The following is a 15,338-nucleotide window of genomic DNA, read 5'->3' on the forward strand; positions in this document are numbered from 1 at the left end:
GTCCTTAGGACCCTGTGGAAAGAGGAGTGAGGTCACCGGGCCAGTCAGGGAACCCCTCGGAGACTCGTGGACGCATCCCGAAGAGCCTGACTCCATGAGCAGGACACAGCCTGAGCCCAGGGCTGGGGGTCCACTGTCTACAACAGGAAAGGACCTCAGTGTCCATGGGGGTGACCTGTTCATTCTGCTGTTGTCTGGCTTCGGTTTGGTGCTTTGAGACAGGGTCTCGCCATGAAATTCAGGCTGGCCTTGAACTCACTAGGGAGCCCAGGCTGGCCCTGAACTCACAGAGGTCCTCCTGCCTCAGCCTCCCGTGTGCTAGGACTATAGACGTGCACCATCGCACCTGGCAGTGATGCTTTCTTAGACCACAGTCACAGGGCAGTAGAGAGTCACGCCCAATGTCCCCAACAGAAATGGAGAAAGGTACTGTGCATGGGATGGTGACCGGCCGCAGCCACCTCCTGTCACCGGGCAGGTGGCAGATTTGGAGGAAACTACGGGGGTTGGGGGGACACAGGAGAGCAGACAGACAGGTGGTAAAGACAGATGTTGTTCACCTGGTTTCATACTTGCCTTAAATTTCTTGCCTTAAAACAATGAAAAATAAAGACAGCAGCCGCAAGAGCCAGGGCAGCTCCTGGTCCCGCCTCCTCCTCACCCTGTGCTGGCCCTGGAAACCCCAAACTCGGGGAAGAGGCAGGAAATCACAGGGGACAGACCAAGGGCTTCCTGTGCTGTCACTGCCTGCCCCAGAGTGCCCACAGAGGCAGTCAGAGGCCCTCCTGATGAAGTTTCACTCAGCAGGAAAAAGTCTCCCCCCCTCGACATGTGAAAAAGCCCACAGGAGCCAGAACTGAAGCCATTTCTTCCTCTCCCCTCCCACTTTCGTTGAACTGACAGAAGAGGAGTTGGAGTAAGAGTAACAGTGGAGAAGATCCAGGACTATTTCCCCGAAGGGCGGCCTGTGCAGCTGTCCAGGCTGTTCACTGCACAAGGACAGCCAACAGACACACTGTCTGCCAGGCCCTCTGCCCTACAGCAAGCCTCACCTGGTAGTGGGTGCTGTTTTTTCGTATTCATAAAGAAACACCCTTCTGAGCCAGCAGAGGCCCTGTTCCCCCTTTCTCCCAGGAAAAGTCACCCCTGGGTCACCCCCACAAGCAGGTATAGGCAAAGAACGGGGCTTCCCTCAGGTTAGAGGCCACCTGCAGGGTCAGCACCCACGTGCCCCCAAGCTAAAGCTGTCTGCTGAGGTCCCTATGCCCCTCAAATCCTCAGGAGTAGGGCTAGGAGTGTCCCCTGGCTGGGGTCAAATGCTTCCCTGGTCACCTGGACCGGTCAAGAGGGGCTCCCAGCTCTGTCCTGATTTGGGGGTGGGGTGACTTCCGGTGACGTTGGGGAGGGGCAGCCACAGGCGCCTGCCAACCTCAGCCCGTTCTGGACTCCACTCAAGGCCTGACCGGAGCCCGGGAGGCGTGGCCAAAGAACAAGAGGGACGGCGAGGACCGGGCAGCAGGGGCAGCCCTCACCCTTGGGCAGGGCAGAGCAAGAGCAGCTAACCTTTTCCTCCCTGCTCAGCCCGCAGCAGGGCTCTGGCCGGGCGACTAGGACGCGGCTGCCTGTCCCTCTTCCTTTACCTGAGACGCAGTTTAACTGGACATCCGGTCCGTTTGGGTTTGCGCTCAGTCAGAAACCAAGCCCCGGGCCCCATCCTGGACACAGCCCCACTCTGGGCTCGGTCAGTCCTCCCAGATTGAAGCCAGTCTCTCAGACAGGCGACCCTGGACCTTTTGTACCAGAATCCCTAAGGGTCCATCAAAAAGCAGACTCCCACCCAGGAAGGCTGAGGCAGGAGGGTCCAAGTTTAAAGCCAGCCTGGGCAACTCTGTGAGACCCTGCCTCAACATAAAAGGTGAAAAGGGCCAGCACAGAGCACAGGGAGCAGGCCCTGGATTCCGTCCCTCGCACTGTGCTCCATTGGTTGATGCCCCGCCGAGCTTCAGGCAGCTTCCTGCGGGTCCCCCGCACCGGGAGGCTGACCTTGGCCCTGCTTTCTAATCTGACTCACAAGCAGAGGGAGCCCGAAGTGCTGAGCAGCCCAAGCAGCCAGACACAGCCGCTCTCTGGGAACCGATGACAGCGTTCTCCACACGGCCATGGGGACAGGTGGTGGCCAGGCCACGGGAGGACAGGGCGTTACCTGGTACCCACCTACAGCCGGGCCTCCTGCAGCACAGCACCCTTGGGAGCGGAAGTCATCAGGGATTCAGAGTAGGCCTGCATGGCCTCCTTAGCGTTTGAGCCCTTTTTACTACCACTCCAAAATAAATAGCACTTCTCCTAGAAGACAACCAAGCCTGTTTAGAGCACACGGCCACCGGCTCTCCCATTTCCGGAGGCAGGGAGGAGGCAGCGAGGTGTGGTCTCAGGGTCCACAGACCCTGGGACTGGGCAGCCAGGACAGGAGAAAGGACCCTGGGGCCATGAGCCCAGCTTGGGGCTCCGTCCCCTGGGCTACGGGGGAAGCGTGCAGGGACAGCGGCGGCCAGCATGGGGATTTTAATCAACTGGACAGGATTTTTTCCCTTCAAATACTTTTGAGTTTTGTTTCCTAAAAAAGAACTTCAGATAAAAATTTCTTTGAAAAGGAATTAAAATATGGTGCATTTACCAGGCAAACAAACAGAATAGGACAAATGCCAGTCACCGGGCCTGAATGACACAGCAGGAAGAGGGCCTCGCCACGTGGCAGAAGGGAAACAGTGCTGGGAATCCCCAGGTCAGAATCTGGGGTGATGCCTGGCCATTGGTCTTTGTTTTCTGAGACAGGGTCTCAACAGATCACTAAATTGCCCAGGCTGGGCCTGAACTTGTGATCCTTCTGTCTCAGCCTCCCTGAGTGCTGGGATTACAGGTGTGTACCACCACACCTAGCTTCTGGCCTGTCCTGAACTGCCTGCCGGATCCAGTCAAGACTCTCTGGGTGCTGGTGCAGGTGTCCCACATGTGTAATTCTAGCTCCTCAGGAGGCTGAGGCAGGAGGGGGGCAAGTCTGAGGCCAGTCTGGGCAACATAGCAAGATCCTGTCTCAGAACTTAAAAGGCCGGAGGCAGAGCTGAGTGTACAGCACCCTGTGAGGCTGGAGGCGGCCCAGTCGGGCCCACAGCTCCCAGCCCAGCAGCAGAAGGGTTCAGATCCAGCAAGACAGTACTCGGTGCTACCAGCAGCGAGGTGGCCAGAGCCCCACCTGCCTGCAGCAAGCATGCACGCAACAAGCCTGCACAGCGGGAGGGCGGGAGCAGAGTGCCTTGCTGAATCAAGAGAGCAGCAGAGGGTGTCCCTGGAGGTGGGGGGGACGGCCTGGCCCAGGAGGCCTGCGAAGTGGCTCCTCACACACCTTCCCAGCCTGTGCCCTGGAGCAGCGTCCCTGCCTCCTCTGCCCGAGCCCTGTGCCCACACCCTCCTGTCACCCCGCGATCTCAGGAATCTGAAAGCTTGGCCATGCACAATCTCCTGACCTCACTGCCTGTTTCTGTACCATGGACAAATGGCCCCCAAAAGGGTAGAGGTGTACTCAGCCCTCTTGTTCCTGCTTCTAAAGCCAGAAGCCCAGGGTGGGTATTCTTCATCTGTGCTCCCTCCTAGTATGGCTTCCACCATTCTGAGACACACCTCAGCCCCCACTCCAGAGTTCCACACAGTGATCCAGTGACTTCTCCCTTTAGAGCCTCCCACAGCTTCTGGCCACTGGAAATCAGTTCCACGCTGCTGGAATACTGCATGGCCTCCCCTCCCCAGGCACCCTGACCCTGCCTGATTCTCATGATCCCTGCTCCAGGGCCTTTGCATGGGCAGGCATTCATGCAAAACTTCTGGATTTCAAAGACCTGATTTGAAAGAAAAACTTGCAAAAATAGTATATATTTTATACCGATTACATGTTGCAATGAGAGTATTTTGGATATATCTGCATTAAATAAAGTAGCCATTAAAATTAATTTTACCCTTTTCTCCCCCCTCCTTTTTTTGGTACCGGGGATGGAACTCAGGTCCTTGTGCTTGCGAAGCAGACGCTGGAACCACTGAGCTAAATCCCCGGCTCGCCCCTTTCTTTTGACTTAATGTGGCTATCAGAAAATTTAAGGTCCTACGCGGGGCTCGTGCATAGTTCTGACTCTAATTCATCAAGTTTCCTGTCAGCTTTATTTTGGGTAGAAGCATCTTTTCTGCTTACATCCCTGGGTTTCATAGCCACCTGCGCACTTTGTCTGGGCAGGGTCATCCCCTGTCCGCAGGCCCTGCACCCACGGTGCCACCTGATAGCCCCTGGCACCAGGTGTTGCCACCCAAGCCTGCACACCTCGAGAAGCATCCCAGGCCTTCCGGGACAGGTAGCAGTGGAAATGCAGATGCGACAGGTGAGAGGCTGCAAGAAGGAAGGCTGTGCCCGATTTCACCTGATCCCGACGGCCCCATCCCCAGCGGCCGGGGCCAGGCCACCTACCTTGCTGCGGACCTGATAGACGACTAGGATGATCAGCAGCACACTGCCCAGCGCCAGGAGCACGTACTGTACGTAGTGGAGGATGTTGGGAAGCAGCACCAGCTGAGTGTAGAACGTGCTGAGTGGCTCACCCTCCATGGCCCCGCTCTAGGGAGGCAGAATGACAAAGAACTGGGACCCAGACGCAGGTGCCACGCCCGTCTGTCCTGTGGATCCTTCTCCCCATCCCGGGCTCCCCGTACGAAGCGCTAGGCGTTCTACAAGGCACTGTAAGAGCCTACAATTCCCAGAGTCCCTTGCAGTGGTGCATGGCCACGTGATCAAGCTCTGGCCAATGGGCGGTAGCTCCGGTCATCTAGCCTGCCCCACGTGACCGACATGTTTTTCCCAACCAATGAAGGGAAGCAGAGCCCGAAGACTTCAGGGGAGGAGGCCACAGAACGGAAAGTGCGTAGGGCCCTGCCTGACTGAGTGGACCAGGGTCTCGTCTCCCCTGTCTGTCCCAGCCATTAGCAAGCCCTGGTTTGAATCTAGGTAGACTCTAAATAACATAGTGAAATAAAGCAATATAAAAAATTGCCGGGGATTTCGTTCGGTGGTTCCTGTGCCTGCCTCGGAAGCACAAGGGCTCAAGTTCAATCCCCGGTACCAAAAAAAAGAAAAATACCAAAAAAAAAAAAAAAAACACACACACACACACACACACACACACACACACACACACAGAAGGCCTAGTGACAGGCATGGCAGCACACGCCTGTAATCCCAGCACTCTGGGAAGTTGGGGCAGAAGGATCGCAAGTTCAAGTCCCACCTGGACAAGTTGGCGAGATCCTGTCTCAAAAAAAAAAAAAAAACGAACAGAAGGAAAAAAAAAAAAAAAGCAACAAAAACCTCCAAAAATTCTTAAAAAAAAAAAAAAAAAAAGCGAAGCTAGAAGGAAAATAGAAAAGCAAGAAGAGGTTCACAGCAAAGTGGACTCAATGACCAGCTACCAGGGACTCTGAAGACATGGTCACGGCACTGACGAAGCCATCACTGCGGCCCCTGTTGCATGCCCGGGCTCCTGGGCCCCGACACCGCACCTCGGTTCTCTCACCTGCCCAAACCACAGCAGCGGCAGGACCACCGGCTCGATGTTCCCAGTTTGCCTACAAGTAAGCAAGACACCGCGGTGAGTTAGGCCCTGCTGTCTCGGCATAGGAGCAAGTGCTTGGGGTCCACAGGGCGCTGTGTCTGCGGCCTCGAGGCTGTACAGGTGGGGCTGGGGGCCATGAGGCGGGTGAGCAAGGTGTGGAACATTTCCTTTGTTTGGCTTTGGTTTTTTTTTTTGGTACCGGGAATAGAACTCGGGTCCTTTTATTTATTTTTTGAGACAAGGTCTCCCTTTGTAGCCCAAGCTGGCCTTGAACTTGTGGCAAGCCACAAGGTCCCGAGTTCAATCCCCGGTACCAAAACAACAACAAAAAAACCAGTTTCACCAGTGATGCTCATAGCCCTGGGTTACTCTAGGAGGCCCAGAGTGGGATGGAGGCCCCAGGTCCTCGCTCCAGCTCCTTTAGCTCCTACTCAACACACAGACTGAATAAACACAATTCCCTTGTGTAAACTGTGTGACCAGGCGAGTCACCTGGCCATTTTGTGTCCCTGTTTTGTCTTCTACAAAACAATGCTGGTAGAGCAGCAGCCTAGTGGGGTTAGGCAAGGACTAAGTGAGGACTGTGGACCTCAGCTTGGAGACTGACAGTCGGGAGCACAGCCCCCAGGCTGCCCACGACCTGATCCCCAGCCTGTGAAAATCAAAAGTAGGCATGACTATGGCTCAGTGGCTGTCACTGCTGAGGCAGGACTGTGTGATCCACAGTCCCTCTCCTACCACAGCCAAAGGAAACAAGGACACATGTCCACCCCAACACATAAAGGGTCACAGCAGCACAAGTCACCAGGGGCAAAAAGTGGCAGTGATGTAATATCCGTTCATAGAAGGTGTGGTCAGTCTCTGTGGTGGAGTATTACACAGCCATGAAAAATACCTACACCTGCTATAGCTCAGATAGTTGAAGACAGGATGCACAGTGAATGACACCAGACAGAAAAGGCCTGGTGGTCTGCCATTCACCTGTGTGACATGTCCAGAATGACCACATCCATGGTGACAGAGGGTGGACTGGGGCCTCCGGAGACTTAGGGGACGGAAGAGGATGGTTTAGGGGCCCAGGGTTTTGTTTAAGGGTGATGAAAATGTTCTGGAGTTGGCTGTAGTTAGGGCTGCACAACTCTGAGGACAGACTACAAATCACTGGAATGTACATTTGAAAAGGATGATTTGTATGGTCTGTGAATTATCCCTCCACAAAACTGGTTTTTGTTTGTTCTGAGATAGAGACTCACTATGTAGCCCAAGCCGGCCTCAAACTCACAGTGATCCTCCTGCCTCAGCCTCCCAGTGCTGGGCTCACAGGAGTACACCACCGTGCTTCACTTAACCCTGTTATTTTATTTTATAGTTTGTTTTTATTATTTTTATTATTTGTTTTTTTTTTTTTTTTGAGACAGGGTCTCTATACGTAGTTCAGACTGGCCTTGAACTCACTATGTAGCCCAGACTGGCCTCAAACTCACAGCAATCCTCCTGCCTCAGCCTCCCGAGTGCTGAGATTACAAGCGTGCACCACTGCACCAAGCTTTAACTCTGTTTTTTTAAAAACTGAAAAAACAGAGAAAGAGAGAGAGAGAGAGAGAGAGAGAGAAAATCAGGTGCTTGAAAGATTTCTCTGTAAACAGTCGCACTTAAGAACACTGGTTGAATTTTCATTTTTAAATGCTTACTGTGGCCAGGCCGTAATTTTCCCACACTGCAGAGTGGGAGACAGCCCAGGTCGAAGAGCCCACCTGGGGCCGGGGGACGGGAAGTAAAGGAGGGGCAGTGTGTGGAAGGGATGCAGGGTACAAGGCAGGGCTCGCCCGGAGCTGAGCTGGCCCCGGGAGGCGGCCGGGACCAGGCCCCACTCACCCGATGCCCTTGATGGCTTTCATGTAGAGGCTGAGCTGCAGCTTCACGGAGCAGTTCATGGGGATCCCAGTGACCTGCGTGGCAGAGGACAGTGAGCAGCGCCAGGCGGGCGCCGGCTCCACACCCGGAGGCTGGCCGCACTGTGCCTCCCACCACCGTGGGTGCTGCAGTGCACCCCGACATCCGCACTGACGCCCAGGCCCCCAGGACACGGTCCCCAAACGTCCTGGCCTCTCCTCCTGTCCCCTCCACGAGGCAGGATGACTGGTCTCAGGCGGCCCCTCCCAGCCCCTCGTCTGCCCACTTTCCAGGTTGGCTCAGACAGGAAGCTACAACCTGGGAACTCGGTCCCCAGAGCCTTTGCAATAAACCTACCCGGAACCTCGGTCTCCCACAAGCCACCGTAGGCTCGGCGCCACTGCCAATGTTTGGTGGTTGTTTTTGTGTATGGCAACCCTGGGGCCGACACTAAGTTACATCCCACCCCTTCCTTTTTTTGTGGTTTACTTTGAGACTGAGCCTGGCTAAGTCACTAAGTTACCCCGGCTGGGCTCAAACTTGTGATTCTCCTGCCTCAGCCTCCCAGAGTGGCATATGCCACTTTCAGAGAGCTCATTTATATGGTGCCTGTCTTTTTTTTTTTTTCTTTAGGATTTTGTCACTTCCTCTTCGTTGTAGTAAAAGAAAGTTTTCTTTGTGCAGAAATATTTTAAGTGAGACACTTTTCAAGTAAGCAACAGGAGTGGTGCACGGATGTCACCAAGATGGAGAGGGGCCCAGGATGGAGGCCGGGGGTGCTGGCTGGTGCTTCCCTCATCATCTGTAAAATGGGGTTCACTGTACCCCATTCATGGGATTTCTGCCAGGGCAAAAGAAGGTGCCTGGGACGGCCAGGCTTGGGGCTGCACACACCAGGGCAGAAGGCCCAGGCTGATGTGCTCATTAGCTCAGCTCAGCTGTTACCCAGCGGGGGCACCTGTGACAATATCGTGCTGCACACTATAACACATGCAACTTTTATGGTTCCATTTAAAGAACATTTTTTTTAAAGGAGGCAGATGGAGAGCTGGGTGTGCCGGGCCACACCAGTCATCCCAGCACTCTGGGAGGCTGAGGCTGGGTAATTCCAAGATTGAGCACAATTTAGCAACTGGGCAATTTAGCAAAAGAGACCCTGTCTTAGAATAAAAATAAAAACTGCAACAGGGGCTCAGTGTGAGCCCTGGGCCCAACCCCTACACTATGTGGGCCAAGAAAACCTAAGAGGAGAATGTGAGAGTCCCAGGGAGCACAGCCGCACCCCAGAGAATGTGGGGTCACTGAGTCCCGAGGGACACCCCACAGCCAGCAGGGGTGTGGCTGGGCTGAGCCATAGCGGGTCCGCCCCCTCCCCGCTGGGAGACAGGGCTTTCCAAGGGATGAATTCCTCCAGGCCTGACTCACAGTGTCATCTGGGCCTGAGGCTGCCGGCAAATTAGCAGGAGGCCACCAAACTGATAACGCCTAATTAATTTACTGCCTGATGGCTCTTCTATAGACACCTATAAAAGGTCTGTGATAAAGCCCTGGACTATGGAGTCGGGGTAAAGTGGTGACCTTGCTCCATCTTCCGGCCAGCCGGCCGCTCTCTCCCTGAGGCCGGTGGAGGGGCCCAGGGCTCACCGGGTGGATGTCCAGGAAGAGGGCGTGGTCCTCCGCGTTGGGGTGCAGGCCAAGCACCCTCTCTGCCAGGACCGGGTCGGCATTGTAGAAGTGTGGCTGGGAGAGGAAGAGGGGCGCACCTGGGACGCAGAGGGGCAGAGGTGTGTCAGGCACGGGGGCCTGCAGTGCACGTCGCGGCCCTGTGCAGCCCGAGCAGCGCTGGGGGGCCAGACAGGGACATGGCACAGGGTTCCATGACAAGATACACACACAGCTAGGTGCACGCCTGTAATCCCAGCACATGGGAGGCTGAGGCAGGAGGATGGTGGGGAGTTCAAAGCCAGCCTGGGTGACACAGTGAGTTCAAGCAGCCTGGACTACATGGCGGGACCCTGTCTCAAAAAACCAAAACTGATTTGAGCACCAATGAACAGGAAGAGCCCCTGGCTCGTTTCATAAAGGGCCTGGGCACAGGAGCACAGGACTCTGGCAGGAGAGGGAATAGGGAGAGAGGCCAAGGGACAGCACTGCAGGCGGAGGGGACAGCAGAGGCTGTGCAGGGCACTGGGCTGTGCATCGAGGGGTGGGGAGCTGGTAAGCGGGGCAGTGCAGCGGGGACCTTGCCACCCCTGCGTCAGGAGATGGGGCTGACGACGGCAGGACGGCCAGCTAGCTTGCCCTGGCACAAGGGACAGCTGGGTCCGACAGACTCGTCCACCACAAGCCTCTGCAGGGTGGCACCAGGCCACAGGAGTGAGGTGTGGGTGACGGACAGCAAGCACAGTGGCCGCCTGTCAAGCAGCTGGAGACCAGTGGCGGTGGGGGATTGTGCCGGGCCCCGGGCCTGCGAGGCTTCCACAGTGACCCCTCTCCCAGCAAGAAACAGACTGCTGGGCACCTGAAGGTCCTGAGCCTTCCCAAACCACAGGTGTTGGGAAGATGGAGAGGGTGGAAGCTGGCGCCTGTGATCCTAGTACTCTGGGAGGCTGAGGCAGGAGGATCGAAAGTGTGAGCCCAGCCTGGGCAACTTAGTAATTTCAGCAAGATGCTGTCTCCGAATTTAAAAAGTGCTGGGGATGCAACTAAGTCAGAGGCCCTGGGTTCAATCCCCAGTGCTGCCAAAAAAGACAGTGGGAGCAGATGCCTTCTAGGTGGAGGGGGGCACATCAAGCACTATGAGGACAAAGTCCTATGGTCTAGAAAACCCTGTCTCCCACGCTCGTCTCATCCCCGCCTGTGTCTTGGCCGACACCTGCGAGCCCCACCCGGGCCATCAGAATAATTGATTTATAGCTCCCCGGCACACCTAAGCAGACTCAATCACACCTGGCAAGTCAGGACTTGAGGAGCCGGAGCCTGGCCTGGGGGCACAGGCCAGGCAGTCTCCAAGGCCTTGCAGGGAAGTGCGTGCAGATTTTAAATCTGGAGATAAAATGCCCTACACATGCATGTCCGGGACACCAAGGAGCATGTGCAGGAATGTTCCAGAAGCACTCGGAAGGGTCAGGATCTTCGGGAACGAAGGAGGGGTGAGGAAATTGGAGCATGTGGCCACCAGACATGTGGCTACCTCTGCAGAGGCCAGTGCCAGCAGGCAGCGCCCAGGTCACCGTGAGGAGTCGAGGGCACAGAAGGCGTCAGGCACCACCACTGAACATGGGGCCACGTGGCCTTGCCAAGTGACAGGGCTTGTCCTTTGCCCTGCTCTGTGCATCTGGGTCTAGCCAGGCAGGTGGCACATGCCTGTCATTCAGCTCTCTGGGAGGCTGAGGCAGGAGGGTCATAAGTTCAAGCCCAGACCAGGCAATTCAGCAAGTTAGTGAGACTCTCTCTCAAGTAAACAAACCAACAAAAAAGGGGCTGTTCCTGGGTTCAATCCCCAGTACCTCAAAGAAAAAGGAAAAGCCTCATTCAATAAACATGTTTAGGACCGGGGATTTAGCTCAGTGGTTCTGCCGCCTGCCTCACAAACTCAAGGACCTGAGTTCGATCCCTGGTACCAAAAAAATAAAAATAAGTATGTTTAAAGATATCCAAACTCTTGAACTTTTCAGATTCTTCGTGGTGGATGTGCTAAGAGAAGGCAGTGTGCACCCTCTGTAGAGGGGATGTCGCTCTCCCCTCCTGGCCGCTGTACCCCACTTACACCCTCCTTTGGGCTCTGCTTTGAGGGATGCCGGCCCCACCCCTGAAGGCTGAGCACGTGACACAGCCTGGCCAATTAGCATAGCCCAGCTTGCCCTACACACATGGATTGGTTCAGAGCTGGGCATGGGATGCAGAGCAACCACTCAGAGTGAACCCTGGGAATTAGGCTGGATGCAGAGGAGCCTGGGACCTCCACCCTGACTGCCCCCATCTATCCGGCATCTGTGCCAGCCGGGAAACCAAGCTGGAGCGTGCATGGCAAGAGGTAGCTTCCAGGCAACACTCACAATCTGGTCCACGCTGCGCAGGGGTCTGCCTGGAGTTTTAGTTCCTCTACCAAGCAGTGTCCTTTGGGCCTGGCACCTGCCACTTGTCACAGAAGTGGTGACACCCCTCCCTGCGGGTGACCCCTCGGGCTCCGTGCTCAGAGCAGAAATCCCTGCAGACAGCAGTGAAGACAGAGGGAGACAGAGAGGATGACGTCCTGGCCCACAAGGCAGGCACCCAAACCTTCGCCTGTGGAGTCCTGTGCAGCCCGTGGCTGGGGACACTGTCCTGGCTCCCGAGCACCCTTCCGAACCCAGCTGCGTGGCCCCAGGCCTGATTTCTAAGGAGACACACGCGTGCACGCACTCAAGTCTGTGGGGCCACGGCGGCCACATGGAGCCCAGTCCGCAGAGCACAGCCTCCCAGAGCAAGGAAAAGCCCCACAGCAATGAGCAGTGGAAAACAAAACAGGAAGTGATGGGCCGGGTGTGCTGGTGCATGAGTGTCATCCCAGCACTCTGGGGAGGCTGAGGCGGGAGGATCACAAGTTTAAGTCCCGCCTGGGCAATTTAGGAACTTAGTGAGATGCTGTCTCAAAATTAAAACCTAAAGGGCCAGGGATTTAGCTCAGTGGTTCTGCTGCCTGCCTCACAAACGCAAGGACCCGAGTTCAATCCCTGGTGCAAAAAAATAAAATAAAATAAAAAATAAAAAGGGTTGGAGAAGGGCTGGGGATTTAGCTTAGTGGCACCGCATCTGCCTGGCAAGTGCAAGGTTCCCCAGTACCAAAAAAAGTGGGTTGGAGATATAGCTCAGTGCAAAGGCCCTGTGTTCAGTCCCCACTACCAAAATAGAAAAGACATTTTTGAAAAGATGAAGTAATAGAGGGCAATTGGCAGGGGAAGCTGGGAGTGGTCGCAGGATGGAGTGCTGGGCAGAGACCCAACAGAGGGTGAGGTGGGGACCCGTGAGGATACGGCCTGTCCCTGCCACCTCCAGCATGGGGTCCCTGAGCACGAGGGGCTGCAGGCGTCCGAAATGCGGCCAGGGTGATGAAGGGGCTTTTGGATGTGACGTCACTGCCCAGCCACGGGAGGCAGAGGGTCTCGGGCCAGGGCAGGGCCTCCTACCGCACCTCACCCGGCTGCCACTGGCCAAGTCCAGGCCCAGGGACCTGCCTGCCCGCTGGCTGGATAGTCTCGGGTCCTCAAAGTCAAGCTGGGGGCTCGGCAGGGGACGCGGCTGGCACTGAAGGCAGGGGAGGCCGCACAGCCCCGCTCCTCCCCGACCGCGGCTGAACCTTAGCCTGCGAGCATGGCAGAATTCCAGACCCAGATAACACACAGCGCACATCTCCGGAGCAGCCGGCTTCCCGGGCGTTATCTCCGCGGTGCCCTCCTTATCTGCGGCCTGATGGGATGATAGAGGGTGCAGAGGCCGGAGAGGCGACGAGCCCGCCCGCGACACATACCGAACCTGCAGGTGCTCAAGTTCTGGACGCCCGACTCCAGACACGGGCAGAAGCCCTCGTTGGGCGGGTAGATGGAGCCGTTGGCGAACAGGGTGCTGGGGGCCACGAAGCGGTAGGTGGGGATGCCCTGGAACACGCTCTGCTCCCGGTAGACAAGCCGCATGGACCTGGGGGAGGCAGGCGGTGAGGGACCCAGATGTGCCCGCTCAGCCCTCCTGGTCCGCAGCTGTGTCCCTTCTCGCTATGCCCTGAACGACAGAGAGCCTCTATACCACGTGCACACTGGGTCTATGCTACAAGTCACCTAGGGAGGAGTCACAGTACGCAGGAGCACGCGTGCTGGCTATAGGAAAATGTGCCTCCGCTTAGAAGCAACTCACACATCTGGGGATTTTAGTACCCATGGGGGTTCTCGAACCCAAGACGCCAAGGGGCAGCTACGAGTGGCTCCCTTTGGGACGCATTGTCCTCCCCTGCCCTTGCCCTGCCCTCCCTTCCCTGTCTCACTGACCCCCCCCAACCCCCTGGCCTTAGCACAAAACCTGCTCCTTGATGCCCCAGGACCTCTGTATGTGCTGCAGCCTGACCAGGACGAGGAATGCTGCTCCCTGAGGCCTCACAAAGCAGATTCAGTTCTCCACCCTTCCTCTCCGCCACCCCATCCACCTTCCATCCCTGTGCCTGCTGTCCTGCCTCAAAATGGAAACCTGGACTGTGTGGGCCTCTCTGTCCAGCCCTTAACCCTTAACCCGGGGTGAGTCTGGGTGCAGGTGTGTGGCCAGTGTCCAAAACACCCCAGGCCTCTCAGAAATCAGAAAACTCTCCAGTGATGTTTGAAATAATATGTGGGTCAGTCATCACAGCTGGAAAGTTGAAAGCTAGAGACACAGCTAGTGCACACCTCCAGTCCTAGCTACTTGGGGAGGCTGAGGCAGGAGGATCATCTGAGCGTAGCTTAGGCCACTTAGCTAGAACCCATCTCAAACAACACTTGCACCTGTGCCTTGCATTACAGCCTCGCTTAGACAGTGCCATTGTGTTCGTGTTAAATGCCCCAGTTTTAATGACCGATTGTGTAAGAAAGTATCTGTTTTTAGAAAACACCCACGGAAGTGTTTAGGCGTAAAAGGCTTGTTGTCTCCAAGCGAGCAGCTCTGGTGGGCAGGAAGAAGGTACCCGGAGGGAGGCGTGGGCAGAAGAGAAGCCAGGCGAGGCGCTGGCACTGTGGTTGGCTGAGTGTGGAAAGGGCCCTGTTCGAGGGACAACGAGGCCTGGTGGGAGGTCATAGGTCATGGGCGTGGCCTTGCCCCACAGCTCTTTTCGGTCTCCCGCTGCCGCCGGTGAGTGCAGAAATAAAATAACATCGTGGTTTTTTTTAAAGAGCGCATGGTCTCTGACATCCCAGGCCTTGCTGGCGTCCCCTGAGAGCACATGAGTGACCGCGACGAGGGGACCTTGTCCGTCTCCGTGCCTGGCACAGAGCAGGGCTCCCCGGACTCAGGGAGGCGGAGAGTCAAGGGTCAAGGTTCACGCAGGGAGTCCCCGTCAAGGACGCTGCGGTGCACAGGGACTGCAGGGCACTTCCTGCCCGCCCCGCGGCAGCCCCGCACCTGGCATTCTCTGCGCTTTGCAGGTCAGCACTTGGGCAAGGCTCTCCACGGGGCAGCCAAGCGGAGCCCAGGGTGGCACCGGGGCTGGGACCCTCAAGACCGGCCGCCAGATGCTGGCGCAGCCCCCAGGAAGCAGATTCTGCCGGGGCGGGGAGCTGAGTCAGCGCAGTCACCTGCAGGCCTCAGGGCTGTAGAACTCCAGCAAGGACTCTGGGGTCATGAAAGGAGGCCACATCTGCCCGGAAGTCCCGTTGATCATGTTGCACTGGTCCGAGTGCCAGAAGTTGAGCTGAAGAAGGAATCACAGGGGATGAGTCGCCCTGGGGCGGGACCCCCGAGCGTGTGACTGTGGCCCAGACCGTAGGAGGTCACCCCCATCTTGCCCCAAAGGAGTCAAGAGACTCCTCCTCAGAACAGATGAGGCAGGAACTGGTGTGGGGTCAACTATTTGAAATCACGATGGCAGCAGCTGCCAGGAAACCTCAGAACAGAAAGGGCAGGGCTGGTGTACGGGGAGTGAGGCTTGTGCCTTTCTTTTTCGTATTTTTTAGACAGTCTCACTATGTAGCCCAGGCTGGTGTCAAACTTGTGGCAATCCTTCTGCCTCAGCCTCCTGTTTGCTAGGATTACAGACATGTGCCACCACGCACAGATTCCAAAACTCTTTTTTTTTTTTTTTTT

The 15,338-nt window shown here is 56.3% G+C and overlaps 1 protein-coding gene across 1 annotated transcript in view; it reads right to left on the minus strand.

Annotated features, from left to right (window-relative positions):
- The window catches only part of Scarb1 (scavenger receptor class B member 1), a 44,236-nt gene that overhangs the window by 23,815 nt on the left and 5,083 nt on the right, over nucleotides 1–15,338 (minus strand). Inside the window, exons 6-13 of the mRNA XM_010604296.1 lie at nucleotides 14,831–14,946; nucleotides 13,048–13,214; nucleotides 9,183–9,301; nucleotides 7,521–7,594; nucleotides 5,607–5,658; nucleotides 4,508–4,654; nucleotides 2,215–2,343; nucleotides 2–12 (exon numbers count right to left, since the gene is read on the minus strand). Coding sequence (XP_010602598.1) covers nucleotides 2,215–2,343; nucleotides 4,508–4,654; nucleotides 5,607–5,658; nucleotides 7,521–7,594; nucleotides 9,183–9,301; nucleotides 13,048–13,214; nucleotides 14,831–14,946 — 804 coding nt within the window. The 3' untranslated portion in view covers nucleotides 2–12. The remainder of the gene's footprint in view (nucleotide 1; nucleotides 13–2,214; nucleotides 2,344–4,507; nucleotides 4,655–5,606; nucleotides 5,659–7,520; nucleotides 7,595–9,182; nucleotides 9,302–13,047; nucleotides 13,215–14,830; nucleotides 14,947–15,338) is intronic.

This window comes from Fukomys damarensis, unplaced genomic scaffold (genome assembly GCF_012274545.1).
Source record: "Fukomys damarensis isolate Sample0158 unplaced genomic scaffold, DMR_v1.0_HiC HiC_scaffold_12, whole genome shotgun sequence".
Lineage (NCBI taxonomy): Eukaryota > Metazoa > Chordata > Mammalia > Rodentia > Bathyergidae > Fukomys > Fukomys damarensis.